Source organism: Doryrhamphus excisus, chromosome 14, assembly GCF_030265055.1.
Source record: "Doryrhamphus excisus isolate RoL2022-K1 chromosome 14, RoL_Dexc_1.0, whole genome shotgun sequence".
NCBI classification, from domain to species: domain Eukaryota; kingdom Metazoa; phylum Chordata; class Actinopteri; order Syngnathiformes; family Syngnathidae; genus Doryrhamphus; species Doryrhamphus excisus.
This window is the reverse complement of record NC_080479.1, coordinates 8,852,485-8,872,912: the sequence shown is the minus strand read 5'-3', so window position 1 is coordinate 8,872,912 and position 20,428 is coordinate 8,852,485. Positions and strand designations below refer to the sequence as shown.

Genomic DNA, 20,428 nt, shown 5'->3' with positions numbered 1-20,428 from the left:
CCTCACAAACTGTACTAGGTCAAGGCCCCGGGACACAAGTCGTAAAAACACTAGCGAAAAGTAGTAATATAATTTATTTGTATATATTCAGAATATAATATTTCATATAATCGTAAATGAAAATGATTAAATAAAATAAGATACCTTTTGGTCAGCGTAAGGTGATGGAGTCATGTGATTCCATGCACCCAATCAGTGTATCAATACCCAATCACATGACTACCAAGACCCAATGAACTAGCTAACAGGAAGCCGAACACACACGGGGAAACACTTGCTGCACATAAAGATATTCTAACGCAATAATTAGTTTCTAATACGACTGCTTTGAATGCATTGTAGGCACCAGCCACCGCTACCGTGACTGGGATCACTACCTAGGAGCATTTCATTCATGTACATGTATCGAACAGAACTGGTAAGTGATGCTAATACTAGCTTCACTTAGCTCAGTCCTCCGGTTTCATTCAAGTGTATGGGCGGGTTAGTACGAACAGCAAAAACAAAGAGTCAATGAAATAAACATTCATTGTTGTTTCATGTTGGCAGACTGTAGAATTATTACAATTATGTGAAATGTTGAATTTGACTGATTTTATTTTATCTCTACTTGTGAATGAGTTGTGGATGAATGCACTTTAATATTGTATAGATGTCATATAGGATTATTGGATTGATAATATAGTACAATATTAAGGCATTGGACTCCACATTGAATGGACTCAATGGACTAATTAACTGTGGAAAAAAAATACTGGGAATCTTAAACATTTTTTGTATATTCCTGTAAATACACACTGAATGGCCATTCAAGCACTTACAGCCGTGAGCACGTAAACATCAAATACTATCTATACTAATATATAGTATAATATAGTAGTACTATATATACGATACTATATACAGTGTATATATACTATATAGTATAGTATATAGTATTATATATAGTATAATACTATATCAAAAACAGTCAGCTATATATTTTGGATTTTTTGTATCAATTGTTTTGGGTTTGTGTATATAGATGTAAATATTTAATATACAGCATTAGCAAAACAGTGTTGGTGTTTCATATTCTTTAACATGTTGATTTGCCATGTGCCAAATGTAATGTTATTCACTCCAAAGCTACATGCTAATGTGAGTCCATCTGAGCTGTGAATGAGTGTGTAATCCTTTGCCAGGTTTGCCCTAACTGCAGTGGACATCAAGCTGTAATTAGGACTCCTCCCCCCCAGCTCCTGCTTTCTTCCTCACACATCTCCAAGTGCAAACTGCAAACCCCACAAGTAAAAGGTTGTCTCCGTTCATTTGTCAACATGTACAGACACTGGTACGGATTGTGTGAACAGGATTTATTTCTTTGTGTGTTCTCAGGAAGCCGTTCCAACGTCGCTTGTATGGAAATGTTTTGATGGAAGATAAATCACTACAATACACAGGTGGCAGTTTACCCAACGCTATTGACATTGGGCTGGGCTCGGCACAAACAGTCGTCTTTTGTATGCGTCGTTCTCACCACGGCTTGTTGTGCAGTAGTCATGCACCAGAAATGGATTAAATATATAACACACACAGTCACATTCATACCTGTGGTACCTGTGGTACCGGAAAACCCATGCACGCAAACTCCATACAGAGATACCCGAGCAGACAATCAAACCCAGATTTCCCAATCTCCTGACTGTGTGGCCTTCATTTTAACCACTCGGCCACTGCAGTATTTTGATGTTAATTTACAACAAACTAAATACTTCAACAGCTAATTTCGCTTGATAATATTTGTATTTATGGTGCAATAATGGAGAAAAATAATTTACATTAAACAAAAAAAGAGCATGGTCAATTAAATAAAAATTGTGATTTGTCAAAATGTATTTATGATATTTATAATGTACAGTATATTAAAATATAAATATGTATTTGCAAGTATTTAATCCCATGTTTTTCTTTAATTGGTCTGTCATAATATCTAAGAGAAGTAGAGAAAGTTATTATGAAAGAAAGCTGAGATGCAGCCTGTTTATTTTTTTTTAAATATAAAAATCTAAAAATATCTTTGCATTTGTACATGGGTTTTATATTGTCCAAACCTTGATGTTGCAGTTTGTGGCCCTCGGTGGAAAAAGTGTGACCCCTGATCTGCCCTGTGGTATGATGCAATAAAGTTGTGAAGAATGCGTCCATGTTTGCAGGTAAATGAGTTAAAGCGGGCCAGCTGCCATGTGACAAGTGTTATCAAAGTAAACGCTATCCTATTTGCAGGTCAGACACAGAATTAGCCGCCGAGGAGACACTTGGCCACGTCACATGCTCCGGGCAGGCGGCGGTGCTGCAATATGGACCCATAAGATTGACCAAAGAGCAAAGAGATTCCGACATGGGGTCTTTTTGGAAGAAGATGAGCCAGGCGGCCCAGGGTAGAATGCTGTGGTTTGGCAGAGCTCACGGCAAATGTTTGCAGGACGGAGCAGCCGCCAACATCCGGGAGGTTCGTTTTGATTCATTTACTGCATGTCAGTTGTTTTTTAATGCAGGTTATTCATTTATTGGACAAAGAGCCATATTTGGTTACTGTCGGGCAGTAGGACCATGTGATTCCTCCCAGCCAATCAGGCAAAGATTGTCAATTGTACCAATATGACATAAAATACATTTGAATATAGTAACAAATACATACAACATAAGGTGGCCAGAAATATTTCAAAATTTGTTCTCAATCAGAAATCACTCTACACTCTTTATTGCTCTCTGGTTCTACCATATCTTACTTATTGTGTGGAAATATGGGCTATTAACTATAAAAGCAATCTTCACTCGCTAAATGTACTGCAAAAAAGGTCAGTAAGGATAATTCATAATGCCGCCTACAGAGAACATATTAACTCCTTATTTCTAAAATCAGAAATACTTAAACTTGCTGATATAGTTAATTTTCAAACAGCTAAAATAATGCACAAGGATAAAAATAACCAATTAGCTAAAAATGTCAGCCAATACTTCTCTACAAGAGAGGAGAAATATGATCTCAGGGAAGAAGTACATTTGAAACACTTCATGAGTCATGATGTGCTATATATATCACTATATATATCACTATATTGACACTTACTATGGTACCCATTATGTCATCGGATGCTCATGTCACCTTGTACTTCGGTACGAGGTGCATTATTAAAAAAAAAAAAAAAACCTTAAACTGTATTATGGAAAGCAGGAAGTGAACAAATGTAACAGTTACTGATTGTAAAAGTACCAGATGGAGGGGTAGGATTTAATAAGCTTTGCTTCTTCCTACTCCTTTTGGACATGTGGAACTGTGAACTGATTATGGGATGCAGTCAATTGTAATCTGATGCATGTTCAAATGAAATAAAACCATTACCATTACCATTACAAATCACATTATTTTAAAATCATACAACATTACATCTGTTTTAAGAGCGATCCATAAATAGTTAAAAATCTTTACAACAAGTAAGGCGTGGAGCAAATCCCAAATTCAATTGCTGCATAGTCTTTCGTTATGTAACAGTATCATGCAATTCAAACAACATTAGAAAAGATTGTAAACACAAAGGCTACGTGGACTTAACTGGGTTTATTTGTGTGCTTGGCAGCGCAAGCTTATACTGTTTGTGTTCGTATGAGTGGAGGCTTGCAAGCAGGAACACCCTGCAGGGTTCAACTTGCACCTGGCGGACTCACTTCACACATTCATCACGTCATTCAAGACTCACCTTACCCTTTTTTTTTCTTAGTGGAGCCAATCGTCTCATTTAATAACTTGTGTGTCTCGACGTGTGCCGCTTGTCTCTTTCACACACCAAGGAGACGACGACAACGACGACGATGACCGGTGGCGGGATGCAGACCGTGGTCAACGGAGAGTGGGACAACCTCAGGACCACCACAGTGAGTCACAACGCTAAGCTAATGTAGCGACCTAGGCTAACTTCACTAGCTTATTCACTAAGCATAATGGCGTTACTTTAGCAGCATGTAAGTTTGGTTATTTTTTTATTGCTGCTGGGAAACTTCAAACTTAACTGGACATTTTTTGTCGATTTTTGACATATTTTTCAAGGCACACGCTATATAGACAAGGTTATATACACTACCACTCAAAAGTTTGGGATCACTTGGAAATTGTTTTGGCCAGTCTGAGATATGGCTTTTTCTTGGCAATCCTGCCATGAAGTCCAGCATCCTGAAGTCCAGCATCCTGAAGTGGCCGATTCACCGTTGATACTGACACTGGTGTTTGACGGCTACTATTTAGTGCAGCTGCCAGGTGACGACCTGTGAGGCGTCTTTGTCTTAAACTACACACTCTCAGATATTTGTCTTCTTACACAGTTGAGCATCGTTTTTCTGTCCTTGTTAGACCCAATTTGTGCTGCTCTCTGAAGGGAGTAGTTAACAGCATGGTAAGAGATTTTAGTTTAGATTTTTAGATTTTAGATTTTCTAATAATCTATTAGCCTTATAAAATGATGAACTTGGATTAGCAGCCATACCAGGAGATTGATGCAGAGGACTGACAGTAGGCCTCTATGCAAAAATGTACATCCTTCTTTGAAAATCATCTTTTAATTAATTTAAATTGTTTGTGAAATAGCTAAAAATGTTTGTGACATGCATGAAAATGTGTCTTTCTTTGGAAAACAAAGAAATTTGCAAGTGATCCCAAATTTTTGAGCCGTAGTGTATATACCGGCGAGAGACTACCAGGGGCGAGCATGTCATGCAGGAACAGGAAGGTTGGCGATTCCACACAGTCCCTGTCGTTGTGTCCCTGGGACAGACGACCCCAGGGCAGCTGTGTCTACTGATATAGATCACCACCACCAGTGTGTGACTGAGGAGTGAATCTCATCCATTATTATAATAATAATATATAATAATAATACATTTTATTTGTATAGCGCTCAAAGACACTTTACAAAAGAATGAAGTTGAATAAAGCAAGTAAACAGAACAAAAGACACACCAAAATACAACATTCATTGGTTAATACACAGTTTAAAAAGCGGGGCGGGGCATTATGTGAAATTAATGCACTGAGGAACTTCAAAGTTCCGGTAATTCTTAGAATTAGGATTACATGTCACTACACGCTCACAGTATGAATGTAAAACCATAAAACCTCGCCGGAGGTGTTTTAATAGCAGGCTTTCTAGGCATTACATGAAGTACTGAGCTGACTCTTTTCAACCGTTCTGTGGATGATGGGCAGTTTTCCTTGAAGTGTTAAAGCACCTGTTCAAGATAACTCTCGTTTTTCTCCACTTTCTGACAATTTATTATACCCTGGAGCCACGTTTTTATGACTGCAGACATACTTGACATGTTTTGCGAGTCTTTTCGAACTCAACTCGTGTGTGTGTGGCCACGCATTTTCAGCGTCTCACCAGAAGTGAGTCGAGGCACGTTGGATGGACATCTCAAACATCCTGAAGACGTCTGGTGTAATTATTAGTAACGGTGGTTGATAGAAGTTGCTTTTCGTGCTTATTTTCTGTAGCACGCTTAGTTAGCACTGTGCGTCATCATCATGAATGAAAAGATGATGCGTCCCGGGCAGGAAGTGCCCCTGTCGAGCCCAGACAAAGCCAGTCATGTCTCTGCGAGGATAAAACATTAGCGGCAAAACCCCTCCCTTTTTTTGCTGGCATGAGTGTTGAACTTCTCGGCGTCTCACTCCATGTTGTCTTTGATCTTTGGCCGCTATTACGTCTCGCCCTTTGCATTCCAAGTCACATTTTGGACTCGTAACATTTGACACCCGTGGCAGTTGACGTGCCGTCGAAGTGAGCAGATACATTTGTTCCAGACTCTAATAATAATAATAAATAACGGCACAATTATTTCACTTTTTTCCATATTTTGTGGACTTTATTACAGTGAAACACCCTTACTCTTTGGTAAGTGATGGCACAGCCGTCAACTACATTGGCCAAAAGAAAAGCCAAAGAAAAAGCAGAGCATTAGCTAAAGTTTCTCAACAATTGCCGATGACTCACAGGATGTATGATGGCCACTTTTGTCTGTTTTCCCTTTTTCTTTCGTCCTAGCTTGAACACTTTATGTGTGACAATGACCTCTAATTAGGCTAACTAGGCCAGTGGCGTCATTAGGCCTATTTTTGGGGGTGCTTCAGCCACCCTAAAATGTTCTTAAGCCCCTTAAATAATATTTTTTATTGATTTTTTTTTTGTACAAAAAAATCTCTGACAAATTTCATATAATAGGGCAAAAGCAGGCTAATAAGCAAGCCAAATAAGCAGGCTAATACAAGCCTAGTAATAATCAGAAGAAGAATAATGATGATAGTAATAAAAATAGGCTAATTAATAATATAATAATGATTATTATATAGCAATTGATCACTGTCCAGTGGACAGAATGGTTGCAGGGCTTGAGCAGCGGTTTAGCAGTGTAGATTGTGTGTACTTGTGTAAATTTAATGCTGGCCTAAAACAATTGAGTATCTCTACTAAATCTGTCCAAAAGTGGGAAAGTTATATCCCGCTTCTTGTTCCTTATTTGTTTTTTGGATTTTTTTTTTATGTCTACTACATTCATTCATATCCTGTGCATCTCCAGGCGGCTAAACTCTCCCTGTCCTCAGAACCTAGTGATGCCCCTGATCAACACTACTATACAAATCCTGCCAGCGTGTGTTTACACTGCAGGTGTGTCTTATATAAAGGCGCTTCATTAATCTAGCTTATGTAACACACACAACACATTCTTGACCCAACATATCCAATTCCCACACATACACTCTTGCCTGTCGCTCAGTGAGTTTCAAAGCATTGCAGATTTGCCCAAATGTGTGCTTTAATATTAACATTAATATTAACACATGACTTTACCAGGGAGAATGACAGTGCAAGAATAATATACATGTTTTTTTTATGTGTTGACTAGTGTGGTCCTGCAGGGGAGGCTAGCAGCTAAATGCCTTTATGCACTGGCAGTGTATGTGTGTGTGTGTGTGTGTGTGTGTGTGTGTGTGTGTGTGTGACTGTGGAGGAACAATCTAGAGACAAAAGGGTTGGGCAGCTGGTAGCCTCACCCTTCCATGTAAGGCAACAAGGCTTCCCACGCTCTGACTGAAACACTTAGACACTGTCTGGATCGTATAGCTCACTCGTCTACATCAGGACATCTACTGAGGTACAGTAAATATTTGACTTTGACTTAGATATAGTCCTTATATAAGTTTTACGTTCGGCATGCTGCTTTTACCCATGAAATGATCCTCATCGGCCTTACATGTGAATGTAGAGATGCTGTCATCCATCTGAAATGGCATCATAGCCTAGCATAGCAGTCCTTATATAGCATGCAAGTGATGCCCCCAGTGGGTTTTACGCATGATGGGATTGTCAGGGAGTTATTGCTTCTTTTGCCTATTAGCTTTTCTGTCATCTTTTTTTTTTTATAAAAGTGCATTATTTTGTACACACATTTGAATTACTCTCTTGGTAATAATGTACACTACCAAGACAGGGAAGAAAATAATGTTTTGATGCTTCATTTTCAGCAATATACACAATAGCATCAAAAACATTAGCATTACCTTGTTTATTAGCATTCAGCAGTAAAATGACTACCTCCAGGGAAGAGTGTCAAAAGCATCGACTAGTTTTGTCTTGTTGCTTAAATTAGCTACTTTATTTTATTTTTTCGGAAGGTAATGCTTATGATACATATTTCATTTTTTTTTTGTCATTGTTGACGCCAAAAGCTGTAGCATTGGCTTAATTATTAGCATTTAGCAGTGAAATGCACTTGGCACTGAAAGATGGATAGACCTGACACGTTAGCGTGAAACCTGTTGGAAGAGGCTCCGATGTTGTCACGAATGTTGATCTACTGTCTGCCAACCTTCGCCACATTCGTAGCGGCCGTGTCAAAAGCGACACTTCCCTCCCAGCTTGTTGGGGTTATTTTTAGCTTCCAGGCCGTGACGTCCTCACCAAAGAAAAACGGTTTCAGATGAATAAACCCTCTTTTTCCCGCCGATATCCTCAGGATTCCTGATTTTGTTCATTTTAGCAGCTTCCACTCGAGTCATCTCACCTGTTTTTCCACTTTCACTGACACATTAATGTAGTAGTCACCTGTCAGTCAAAATTGGTAAATAGCAACTAATGTTTTGGCAAACATGGGAAACCTATTTTGACTGCATCAAGTTCCTCCTATCAGGTTGGCTTTGAATGTCAACAGAAGCCAAAACCAAAATGGCCTCCTAGTTGCTGTCATGTTTGGCATGACAGTTTTGGTTGCAATTGTCATTTTTTCTGCCAGTATTTCTTACTGGGTTCTTTTATTTTGCTATGCCTGTTTCCTGTTTGGACTGACATACATACTATATTGGATAATATGATTGTAAAAGTCACTATAGGGGGCGGCACAGCGGTCGTATGGTTAGCACGGAGACCAGGGTTCAATTCCACCCTCGGCCATCTCTGTGTGGAGTTTGCATGTTCTCCCCGTGCATGCGTGGGTTTTCTCCGGGTACTCCGGTTTCCTCCCACATTCCAAAAACATGCTAGGTTAATTGGTGACTCCAAATTGTCCATAGGTATGAATGTGAGTGTGAATGGTTGTTTGTCTATATGTGCCCTGTGATTGGCTGGCCACCAGTCCAGGGTGTACCCCGCCTCTCTGGCGATAGGATCCAGCACCCCCGCGACCCTCGTGAGGAAAAGCGGTAGAAAATGAATGAATGAATGAATGAAGTCACTATAGGGGTGTTATTTCATGTTTAGAGGTCTCTAATCATGCTATAAAAAAAACATTTAGAAGACCGTGAACAGGTTTTGTATGCCATAACTACGGAAGTATTTTATTTATAAGGAAGGAATCCTATTTAGCGGAAATTGACTTATCACGGTCAGGTTTTAACTGTAATAAATGTTTACTCCTCATAACAAACACTCGATATGCAGCAAGCAGGCCCGGCCTATCCACATAATGCGTGTTTACAGTCTGAGCAGAATACATGCAAAGCCAAAGGCAAAGTAGGCGTGCAGAACATTTTGTTTCTGTGCAAAGCGGGCTCCTCCCAGGGCGTGTCGTCTTCACCGTCTTCCATCCTCTCTGTGGCCGCACACAAGCCCCGGAGCTCCGAGCTACCTGTCATCGCCTCGGCGCTGATAGTTTTCACAGATTACACTTGCACTCATATAGCTGTCCATCAAGCACTAAACTATTTAACTCTATTTTTGTATGTGTGGGAACCGGCTGCCACCATTACTTCACTTTCTTTGTGGCTACTAGAGATGAAAAGACAGGAGATTGCGTGCACGGCCATCTTTGTGTGGAGTTTGCATGTTCTCCCCGTGCATGCGTGGGTTTTCTCCGGGTACTCCGGTTTCCTCCCACAAGCCAAAAACATACTAGGTTAATTGGCGACTCCAAATATTAAGAGAATAACATATATACATATAATAACATATAATATGAGGACAAATAATGTCATTTTAGTAGCATAAAGTTGAAATATTCAAGAAAAAAAATGTTGTTAAATTTTATTTTGTTATTATATGTGAGAAACAAATAAAGTTGTAATTTTTGGAAAATTAGGTTTGGAAAAAGTTATGAGAATAAAACCAAAATATGGTAATGGTAATGGTTTTATTTCATTTGTTCACTTCCTGCTTTCCTAATATAGTTTATATTTTTTTTATTTTTTTATGTTTTTTATTTTTGTCACGTACCTAAAAATTTACTCCGCCTCTCGCCCGAAGACAGCTGGGATAGGCTCCAGCATACCCCCACAACCGTAATGAGGATAAGCAGGGAAGTTGAAATTGGCTGGGTGTAAACAGCGACCGCTGCTTTTTCTTGAAATTCACCATTTAAGATCTAAACCAGAGTCAGGCAACAATGGGAACATTTTTTTTTCTGCGGAGCTAAAGACCCACCTTGGTGAAGCAAACACATTTTGACGCTAGATTCTCCAATATTCGTTCTGTATCTGTACAAGTTTGTGAGATGGTGTAAACGCAACACCCACCGTATGTCATTTGTGTTTTACGACTAATTAAGTTCACCCCCCGCGCTTGTCTTTGCGGCTACATTTCAACTTAACGACGCGTGGTGGCATGCAGAGAATGTGTCACAAAAGGGCGCAATTGAAGGCGTCCCGGCGGGAGTTATTTAGTGCGTTGCCGTGCAAAGAGTCTCCCTGAGCAGCACGAAACCTCTTGTTTTTCTGAGCTTCTTCCCAGTATGTGACGTGCGCGGAATGATTTAAGACCGAGCCCTCATATTTTACGGACTGTAAAAACCTTGTAAACATAGCCACATAGTCACACTGCAGCGTCAGCACCTGTGTTTAGTGTTGTGACTCATTATAAGCTTGTTGTTACTACAAATACACATCACTGCAGCACAAACACAATATTTGTGTGTGTGTGTGTGTGTGGCTTTGGCATGATTACTTCTATGGCAAACGCCCCCAAAATTATCATTAAGGCTGCTAATGATCGCACACACTCAGCTAGGGAAGTATGTGTTGTTCTTAATTAGCGCCCGTCCCCTGATAAGCTGGCTCACGTAGTCCGTTAGCCTCAGCTGACCTCTTAACACTGCAAACACACACTCTGTCGGGAAGTGCAGGCCACACGGAGGCCGGCTTCTAATGTACAGGGGAATCAGACACGGCCAGACGCCTTACATAACAGGTCCAACGGCGTGTTTTCTTTGCACATATGCGACTTATGTGAAGTCATTCCTGCCATTATGACATTAGTGGGCGTTCCCCTGAAGGATTACACTTCTTCATTGTCGGTGTGTGTTTTGCTGTGTAAATACCCCGCTTAAATATTTAGTGAGCTACAGGACGTTTAGTTCGAGGATTTTTGTGTCATCTTTTGCCTTTTCATGTGCAAATATCTTCGTCCCGTTTTGGGATATTTCCTTTTCCATTTTGCGGTCATCTGCAGTTCACTTCAAGACAAAAGGGTGCAGAAATACATGACTTAGATTTTCCTCTTAGGGAATAATGCTCAGTGAAATCATCTGTTCCTGAGTCAAACTGTGACTACAGTGTCCTGATACTTTAGTCCAACTGGACAGGGAGAGAGTTATTTTATGTTTGGCACTGCTTAACTTCTTTTTACACTTAACTGACATCCTTTTTATTGCTTTTGGTGTCTTTCCATTTACACTGGTTAACTTCTTTTTACACTTGAGTGGTAGACTTTTATTGCTTTTGGCGTCTTTCCATTTACACTCGTTAACCTCTCGTTACACTCCAGTGGCAGAATCTTATCCCTTTGGCGTCTTTCCATTTACACTGGTTAACTTCTTTTGACACTCGAGTGACAGACTTTTATTGTTTGGGGGCGTCTTCATTTACAGGCCACACGGAGGACAAGTGGTTGGCATGTAGGCCACACAGTCAGGAGATCGGGTTCAATTCTCCACTTGGGCATCTCTGTGTGGAGTTTGCATGTTCTCAACGTGCATGCGTGGGTTTTGTCCCCCCCTCTCACTCCAAATCAGCTGGGATAGGCTCAAGCATATGCCCTGCAACTCTAGTGAGGATAAGCAGCATAGAAAAAGGATGGATGGGTCTTCATTTGCAGTGTTGAACTTCTTATGCAAAGTTAAAGAAGGTCGCTTTGATATTTTGTGGAGCACAACACATACTACATGTGGCAAAAAGATGGACAACAACTGAAAACTGTATTAGTAGTATCAGCGTCACTATTTATTCTTTTTTACTACAACTTTCTTCTTAATTAATCAACATAGATTTTCTTCTTGTGGTATTATAACTTCGTTCCCATAATATAACGTTTCCCCCAACCAAATTTTCCAAAAATGACAACTTTATTTAGTATTCTAACTTTAAAACTTTTAGTATTTCAAGTCTCTGCAACTAAAATTACATTATTTTACCTCATAATATTGCAAGTTTATTCTCATAAAATTTTTTCTACTAATATTTAGACTTTATTCTCATAAGATTACAGCAGCTTTTACCATTTCTGTTTTTTTTTTAATTTCCCCAACTATTTCACCTTGTAATTCTGACTTTATTCCCATAATATCCCATAATATAGGTATGTGACAAAAATAACAAATATTTTAAAAAAAAATTTTTTTTACTATATATAGGAAGTGAACAAATGTAACAGTTACTGATTGTAAAAGTACCAGATGGAGGGGTAGGATTTAATAAGCTTTGCTTCTTCCTACTCCTTTTGGACATGTGGAACTGTGAACTGATTATGGGATGTACTCAATTGTATTCTGATGCATGTTCAAATGAAATAAAACCATTACCATTACCATATTTTGGTTTTATTCTCATAACTTTTTCCGAACCTAATTTTCCAAAAATTACAACTTTATTTGTTTCTCACATATAATAACAAAATAACATATTTTTTTCTTGAATATTTCAACTTTATGCTACTAAAATGACATTATTTTTCCTCATAATATTATATGTACGTATATATGTTACTCTCTTAATATTTGGACTTTATTCTTGTAAAATGACCATACTGCTAATTTTTCCTGCTATTAAAGATTTTTCATGCTGGACAAAAGTATTGGGACCCAGCGACATCAACGTTCTTTAACGTTTTGCGCGACATGCTAGCGGTTTGTGCAACTTAAGGAGCCAATGTTGTGATTGCGATCCAAATAGTTTTGTTGTGTGTTGTTGTAAACACCCTGTGGTCGCCTAGGCGTGGGTGGGCTTCCTCCAGTGACTTGTGACTGCGCTCCAAGTGGAAAGAAATGCGCCCTCATTGTGTGTTGCTAAGCACGGCCGTACAACTGTTAGGCATGCCTAAACCTCAGTGGCGGGAACTTTTATGGCAAAAATGTGTCCTCTCCCTCTCGGCTCCGCCCCCTCTGCCTTTTCTAGCGTGGCTCGGCCGTGTTGTGTCTCACAGTGATCTTTGCTTCCACTCATCTGGCCGTCGTCTTGTGATTGCAGGACCCTTGCAGGCGGCGTAGACTCGCTCTGCAAGATCACCACAGCAACACCTCAGAGTGGCACGGCAAGGCAAGAAGAAACACACACACACGTCTTTGTTTGTTTTGGTTTGCTCAGTGTGCGTGCTGGTCAACTGCAGGAGAGCAGCGTTGCAGTCGTGTTGCCGCAGAAACCGGACGAGCAGGAAGAAACCCCCGAGGAGGAAAAAGTGGAAATCATCAAAGTATGTTCGCCGAGTTTTGAAAAATGTAAAGTTGCATGTGGAGCGGCGTGGTTGCTGACGCGGCGGCGTGGTGTCTCGCAGGTGTACCTCGACAACCGTCCCGAGACAACGGAGAGCGTCAGGATGCTGACAGACGAGGTGTCGCAGATCCAGGAGGTCAGTCAGTGCTTGACCGCAGGGTCAAACGTTGTTTTGATCGGAGCTATACTTGCCCTCATTTCTAACTGCAAAAACAATTATTTATCATTATAGTGTTATTAGTGTGTGTGTGTTTGTGTGTGTGTGTGGGTGTGATACTAGCACAAGCTCTGTTAGCCTAATTATATTTGTAATGCTCACATATAATTAACATTCTTAGCCATGACTTTTTAATGATGTGAATAAATGTGTGAAATTCTACGCCTCTATGAGCATAAAATAGTTTTTCTTATAGAAAATATTACACTTTTGGGTTATTATTATATTATGTGAAAACAGACTATTTTGCTTCAGTTTATTTGCCATAAAGTACACTAATCTACATAAAGGTATTTGTATCTGTTAGGTGAGGTACTGTCTGAAGACGCTGAGAGAGCAGATGGCAGCCAGACAAAACAGTAACATGAAGAAGGTAAACACTGTTTTCATCATCCTCACACTTGCATCGTGTAATTTTGACTTTTTATATATTTAAACAGCGCTGTACCGATTTTAAGGACCTGCTTTTACAGTAAAAATGCATGTCCAAGATCCTCCGTAGAACAGGTGTGCTGTGCCGTTTTAAAGCACCTACTGTAAAAATGTCAGTCAGAGATCCCCTATATGATAGGAGCATACTTATTGCAGAATTCCACTCAAAGATGTTCTATGAAAGGTGGTTTTTAAGGGCCTACTGCAAAGGTGCAAGTCAAAGATCCTCAATTTGATAGGAAGTGTGTACTGTTTGTAAGGACCTGCTGCAAAACCACCAGTCAGAGATACTCCATATACCTCTGGTTGCTAGTAGCGGCCACATTCTTCCACTGTTTTCCACTCATGTAACCAAAGTTACTTTGAATAAATGTGCCAAAAATCGGCTTCCATCTTTTTTCAGTATCCCAGCAATGGCTACAGACTGAACACCCCCAACCACCGAGCAGCTGTCACCAACGGCAACACCATTTACAACCACACGGATGACGCTGACGTAAGCTAATCACCCCTTATCTTTGTCGTCCATTGCGATCCAGGATGCTTTGCAACTCGGACGACTTTCATTCGACTAGCGATGAGAAGACGTCAACACAACGCATCTTTTTTCTTTTCTTGTCGTTCCATTTATGTCGACATTTTGTACTATCGTCAACTTCCTCATTATCGCTAAGCAACGTCAAACAGCAGCACTTCCTGTCAAAGTCAATTTGCATGATTTCTTTTTTTCCTAACCAATAGGGATACCTTTGTGCTTCTTAAGACTTGCTATCAGTGGTACTAATGGATGCTGTTATCTGTTCTCAGCTGGTGGATGATAATCAGGTGCAGAGCCTACGGGAGGAAACCAAGCGGCTGTACGCTCAAATGAAGGACATGGAGAGCCGGCACCGAGAGGAGAGAGAGAGACTGCAGGTATGTTGCACATGCACATGCTTTACATTGATATGTTAATATAATAACAATATGACGTGTCACTAATGGTGTGAACCAGCATTGGAAATGTTGCGCTTCTTTGTCATGCAATCATTAAAGGCGGGGCTACCTTAAAAACAGGTTTACTTCAAATACCTGTGAGGATAATCTCACCTGGGTTTGGCAGATGGATAACCTGATGTGATTCCCCCGGCAGATGGACTCCGAAGACCACCGCTTCCGTCTCGCCGCGCAGTCTGAGCGTCTCCAGAAGGCGGAGGAAGAGTCCGAGGAGAGAGGGCGTCGGGTTGAGGAGCTGCAGAGGCTGCTGGCGAACATGGAGGCGGAGAGTGGAGACCTGCGGGACAAGATGGCTGCCGGCGAGGCCGAGCTGCTGCGGCTTAAGGCAGACAAGGGAGAAGGAGGGGAGCAGAGGTGAGGCTAGGAATGGATTTCTTTACAGCAGAGGTGTCCAAACTTTGAAAAATCCAAGGATGCGGGAGGTCATTTTGATAGTATGACTCTATTTATACTATAAAAACAAGAACACCCCCGATACACTCGCTAATGAACAGGTGTTTTTTTAGGTGTAATGACCTGGAAAAAGAGGTTGCCGCCCTGAAGGAGAAGATCCATCACCTGGACGACATGTTGAAGAGCCAACAGAGGAAAGTGCGCCACATGATTGAGCAGGTACTCACTCATCACAGCAGTGTCTGCAGCCGCACGGGAAGCCATTAGACAGGAAAGGATTATTGATTCCACAGCAGCCAAATGGAACAATGGCGCCATGAATAATCCATGCGCCTCTCCCCCCTTCCACAGCTGCAGAACTCTCGCACCGTTCTCCAAGAGAGAGATCGAGTCATCAGGGATCTGGAGGAGAAGGTGGCCTTTCTGGAAGCTGAGGTCAGGGGTCATTATTATTCTAAACAGACATCACACCGTGTCCCATATTGTACAGTAGTATTATAGAGAACCTTTCATTGGTCTTGCTTGCCCGAGTACTTCGAAGCGAAGCGTGTGTCGAGTAATCAAGTGGGCACTTCCCCGAAGCGTGTAGCATGATTCATTGGGTGAGGGGCCAGAATTGATGACGTCCGAGGCCTCGCTGCCCGGTTGTACCCCGTGACGGATTCGGGAAAAGGTTCAGAATTTGCCGCAATGTTTGCCCGTCACTCAGCGATATAAACCCCTCAGGCTTAAAGATTAAAATGTGGGGTTTTGTGATGAGAGTCAGTCAGTTGAGCATGTTGATAGTGTTTGTTGATAGTTTGGAGCAGGGGTCTCAAACACACAGCCCGCGGGCCAAATGTGGCCCGCAGGACACTAGTTTGAGGCCCCCGCCTTGATATGAAAGTTTAATGTTAGTGCGGCCCACGCAAGTTTGATATGGATGCTGTATGGTATCATGTACCCAGAAAATATTATTACGTTTGATTAATGTTCATGTTAAAGGTTAAATAACTGTTAATAGTTATCCTCCCTATCCGTGTGGAAGTGGTGAGTTTTTGGCTATTTAAGTTTAAAGGAAATAACTTGAAGGCTACCGTTTAGGTCGCTAGCTGCCTAGTTTGCGAGTTAGCATGTGTCTCAAGACCCTGCGGTTGCGCAATATGTTGTAAATAAAAAGAGTATAAATGTGACTATAGTCGTGTTTTGTCATGCCTACAGGGCTCTAATAATGCTTTGTTTATTTTAATCTGAAAAAATAATTTGTCTACCCACCAACTATATGTGGTTTCTTAAGTTTTTATTATTTGCCGTTTTATTATTATTATTATATTTATTTATTTATTACTGATTGATTGATTTTCTTTATTCTTGATTTGTTTATTTATTTTTCATCTTATTTTTTGTAGAAAAATAAAACGTAAGATATTTGAGAACAGTGGAATGTTTTATCTGAATTTTTCTTGTAGAAAATCGGAACCAAAGCAAAGTTTATTCATTTTTCTGTTTTTAATAAATGCGTTTTTTTTTTTTTTTTTTTTTTTTTTTGGAAATCCTGATGCGGCCCAGTCTCACCCAGACCCTAGCTCCAGTGGCCCCCAAGTAAATTGAGTTTGAGACCCCTGGTTGGGAGGGTTTGGTTACTACGGTTACATTATTTTTGAGTCTTAGAGAGAAGATATGGAGCCAGTTAGAAAGAGTAAAATTTCTCCTGCGTGGGAACATTTTGACTTGATCAGTAAGCCAAATCCAACACTATTAAGAGATGGTATGTTTGTATTTCAAAACCTGTATTTTGACTGTTTTTCATGGTTATAGAGAGGAGAAGTGCTTATTGGGATACAATAATAACATTCAGTATTTCATATATATTTTATATATACTGTGTATTTTATCTTACACTTTGTAGATTAATCATTTGGTTGTACATTTTTGTAGTACATAATCATTTCCAAGAGCCAAAACAGATCAGCATTCAATGCATCACACATGAAGATCCATCCGCCTGTAATTGTATCCTAGGCCAGCAGATGGTTTCGTGTGCACATGAAGCTTCAAGAAATGAATCCATCCATGGTTCGAAGCCTCATGGGGCTTCATCTCACCATAATGCAAAATTTCTCCCTCCAGAACAAAGAAATGCATGACCACATGGACTACTTCCTGTCAGGCCATGAGGATCCTCCCCCTCTCAAATGTGCTGAGAACAAGCCAGTGATCATTTACAGGTGCGCTCCATTTCGCCTCCATGTTTGAAGCTTCTCGTGTTCACAGCAAGACGATCACGTTTCTTCTCTTCCTTCCTTCCTTCTGCACAGCAAACCTCTCACGCCATCATCACACAGCAACAAGTCCCTCCCCTTCATCAAAGTCATTGAGATCAAGTCCTAAACGGCAAAGGATGCCAATGTGTAAATATATGTTCAATAAATAGTGTGAAATAGTCTCCTAACACATCATCTCCTTGGATAATTCATTATTTCCTGCAAAAATCTAAAAATTGTGAGTGCTTCCGACTGCCTACAAGACTGAAATCCTAAAGATTCAAAGGTCGACCCTCCACAGTGCTTTGCATCTCATTGCTAACAGAGGCCATACTAGTATAATAAGCACCTACACAAATAAATCCTGATGCTCTTTTTAAAAACCATTTATGTAGAAATATTTATTTAGTTACCTGGTTACCATTCTAATTTGTCCACACTGAATCAAGTTTCTGCTAATGCATATTTAATGAGCGTATATTTGACACCATTACCAGTCTTTTAATATGAACTATGTAGATAGTACACTGCAGTGTGTCCGTTTATTTGTGTGTTGTGTCAAATGAATGAATAAATAAAGTGCATTTAAAACACAGCGTTTTATTCCAGTCGACGGACGCCTTCAAGCTACCTTACACTGCCCTCTAGTGGACTGAAAGACACATGACATGACGCACAACTTGAATATCAAGTTTTGGAGACCATAGAGAGGTCTTGTCACATAAAGGATCTTTTGACTTTTTCTTTTTGTTTTGTGGCAGATCCCTAAAATCAGCAGTGATCTCCTGTGAGTTTTAGGATCTTTGACAAGCGTTTGGAAGTAGGTCACTAAGGGCAGCTGAAAGCTCTCATATAGAGGATCTTTTGCAGCAGGTCCATTAAAAACAGCAAGCCCAAAAAAACCAACAAAAAAACAGCAAGCTCCTGTTATATAGAGGATCTTGGACATGTTTTTACAGTAGGTCCTTAACAGGAGAGTGCTCCACATATAGAGCATACAGACTTGACTCATTGTTGCACTGTAAAAGTCAAGTCAACATAGCATCACAAAGTGCTCTCCAGTGTGTTGTAGTTGTCTTTGAAGCTCTTCAGTTCCAGGAAGTGTTTGGGTCTCTTGCTGCGTGGCCCGGTAGAGGGCAGGTAGGTGACCTGGATGGTGGAAGGGGTGTTCCGGGCCGGGGAGCCTGTCAGGTCTTTGGCTGCTGACTGGTGGTGCTGGTCCAGGCTGGTGCTGCTGGAGTAGGCCTTAACACTAAAAAGAAGGAGGACAATTTTGGTTGATTTCTGGAAGGATGCACAAAATGCAAGATGGCATAAGCCGTACTTACACGTCAGCTAATTCATTAAGCGCCTGCTGGTATTCAAGAAATTCCACTTCTCCAAACACCTGAAACGATAACAGTTCAGTGCAGCATACAGTTTTCACGCATGCAACCACACTGGTGTACAATACACACCCCAGTGCCATGGCGGGCACTGTCGTAGCCCTCCAGGAGGCGTTCTATCAGTGCGCTTCGGCTGCTCTTGATCAAGGAGTGGGAATTGCGAAGCTCCAGCAACCAATTCCGGAAGTGCCTCCCCGTGAAGGCAGTGGGAGTGCTGCATACGTCCTGCAGTGGAATTCCTGTGAATTAAGAAATAGAGAATCAAGTAGGTGATGAATATGAAAACCAGGCAATGCATCTCTTACCTGAGTCACGAATGGCATCCAGGGCTTTCATTCGATACAGGTAGTTGTAGCAACCTTCAAGATGACAATCAAATAATGTTTTATTACAATATTTGCACAAGTCATGTACATAGGAGGTTGGGTGGATGCTACAAATAAGCTAATTTTAATGCCTGCAGGAGTGTTTTTTACTCACTCATTTGTGATCCATGCCTCAGCCTGGCGTCTTCCTCTAAAAGGAGGCGAGGTTCGAACCGGATCTCATGAACTTTGGTCAAGCTGGAGTCGATCTCCTCGCGCAAACCCTGTTATTGACAACGTTATCCAGTACATGAGTACAAAGCATGTCAAGCGTGCCTTTCTTACCTTTGGAGCATTGTGGCCAATCGGTGCGTGCGGGCCGCGGCGTGATCTCATTGCAAAACGCATAATTTGCCTTTTAACGAAAATGAACAGCAGCACGAACACCTGTCAACAAAAACACTTACATAAGCAACATTTTCATTAGTGCAGCGATTAAGGTGTAATTGACTCACCAAGCTGCCGTACGCCATCACCAGCACCACGTTAACCCCTGATAAGGATTCCCCCATCTTTACATCAGGTGCTACTGGAGAGCTATTGCTACATTAGCTTGGGTGTTAACATGTTCTTCGAAGCGATAATGGTCTTCAAGCCTTAAGTTGTATAATTATTGAAAACACCACGTTGTAGCTATGTTGTAACAACATATAATTCTGTTGTTGTTTAGGTGGACGCACGTTCCGCGAAACTAGCTTGACCTAGCAATGGTTGTCTCTTCTGGGTTTGCTACGCTCTACATTACCGTAACGATGCCATTGGAAGGGCCGCCAGAAATGAGGAACAGTGCATTGTAATGCTTTGTTTTGCCTATTAAGGGATCCCGTGAAATGAAATACTGTGTATTACGGCGATACTGTTAACTATTGAAGAAAATTAGATGGACGCACAGTCCGCGAAACTAGCTTGACCTAGCAATGGTTGTCTCTTCTGGGTTTGCTACGCTTTCGATTACCGTAACGATGGCATTGGAAGGGCAGCCAGAAATAAGGAACAGTGCATTGTAATGCTTTGTTTTGCCTATTAAGGGATCCCGTGAAATGAAATATTGTGTATTACGGTGATACTGTTAACTATTGAAGAAAATACACGTATAATTAATACCAACAGTTCCTGTGCTAGTAAACCACCACTTCCTATTTTCACCCAGCCAACATTTTTTCCTGAATTTTACT

General features: G+C 40.8%; 2 protein-coding genes across 2 annotated transcripts; one reads left to right on the top strand and one right to left on the bottom strand.

Annotated features, from left to right (window-relative positions):
- Positions 1 to 225: 225 nt before the first annotated feature.
- Positions 226 to 18,094, top strand: tuft1b (tuftelin 1b). The gene is made up of 17 exons (XM_058046430.1): positions 226 to 418; positions 1,185 to 1,296; positions 1,378 to 1,442; positions 2,107 to 2,195; positions 2,266 to 2,491; positions 3,832 to 3,915; positions 12,980 to 13,048; positions 13,119 to 13,202; positions 13,284 to 13,358; positions 13,747 to 13,812; positions 14,275 to 14,367; positions 14,679 to 14,786; positions 15,004 to 15,221; positions 15,374 to 15,479; positions 15,612 to 15,695; positions 17,370 to 17,467; positions 17,558 to 18,094. The coding sequence occupies exons 5-17, from the start codon at positions 2,381 to 2,383 to the stop codon at positions 17,628 to 17,630; spliced, it is 1,269 nt and encodes a 422-aa protein (XP_057902413.1). The 5' UTR covers positions 226 to 418; positions 1,185 to 1,296; positions 1,378 to 1,442; positions 2,107 to 2,195; positions 2,266 to 2,380; the 3' UTR covers positions 17,631 to 18,094.
- On the bottom strand, positions 18,088 to 20,222 carry LOC131101374 (protein C1orf43-like). The gene is made up of 7 exons (XM_058046432.1): positions 19,709 to 20,222; positions 19,539 to 19,640; positions 19,369 to 19,477; positions 19,194 to 19,247; positions 18,961 to 19,127; positions 18,832 to 18,890; positions 18,088 to 18,755 (listed from the first exon to the last, which is right to left on the bottom strand). The coding sequence occupies exons 1-7, from the start codon at positions 19,763 to 19,765 to the stop codon at positions 18,548 to 18,550; spliced, it is 756 nt and encodes a 251-aa protein (XP_057902415.1). The 5' UTR covers positions 19,766 to 20,222; the 3' UTR covers positions 18,088 to 18,547.
- Positions 20,223 to 20,428: the final 206 nt, after the last annotated feature.

Excerpts from the sequence above, each read along its gene's own strand:
- tuft1b (XM_058046430.1), top strand. The coding sequence starts at position 2,381 with ATGGGGTCTTTTTGGAAGAAGATGAGCCAGGCGGCCCAGGGTAGAATG. Across the intron at positions 13,359-13,746 it reads AGGTGTCGCAGATCCAGGAG|GTGAGGTACTGTCTGAAGAC; the intron begins GTCAGTCAGTGC and ends TGTATCTGTTAG. Across the intron at positions 13,813-14,274 it reads AAAACAGTAACATGAAGAAG|TATCCCAGCAATGGCTACAG; the intron begins GTAAACACTGTT and ends ATCTTTTTTCAG.
- LOC131101374 (XM_058046432.1), bottom strand. The coding sequence starts at position 19,765 with ATGGGGGAATCCTTATCAGGGGTTAACGTGGTGCTGGTGATGGCGTAC. Across the intron at positions 19,478-19,538 it reads TTGGCCACAATGCTCCAAAG|GGTTTGCGCGAGGAGATCGA; the intron begins GTAAGAAAGGCA and ends TGTCAATAACAG. Across the intron at positions 18,756-18,831 it reads CTTAATGAATTAGCTGACGT|TGTTAAGGCCTACTCCAGCA; the intron begins GTAAGTACGGCT and ends CCTTCTTTTTAG.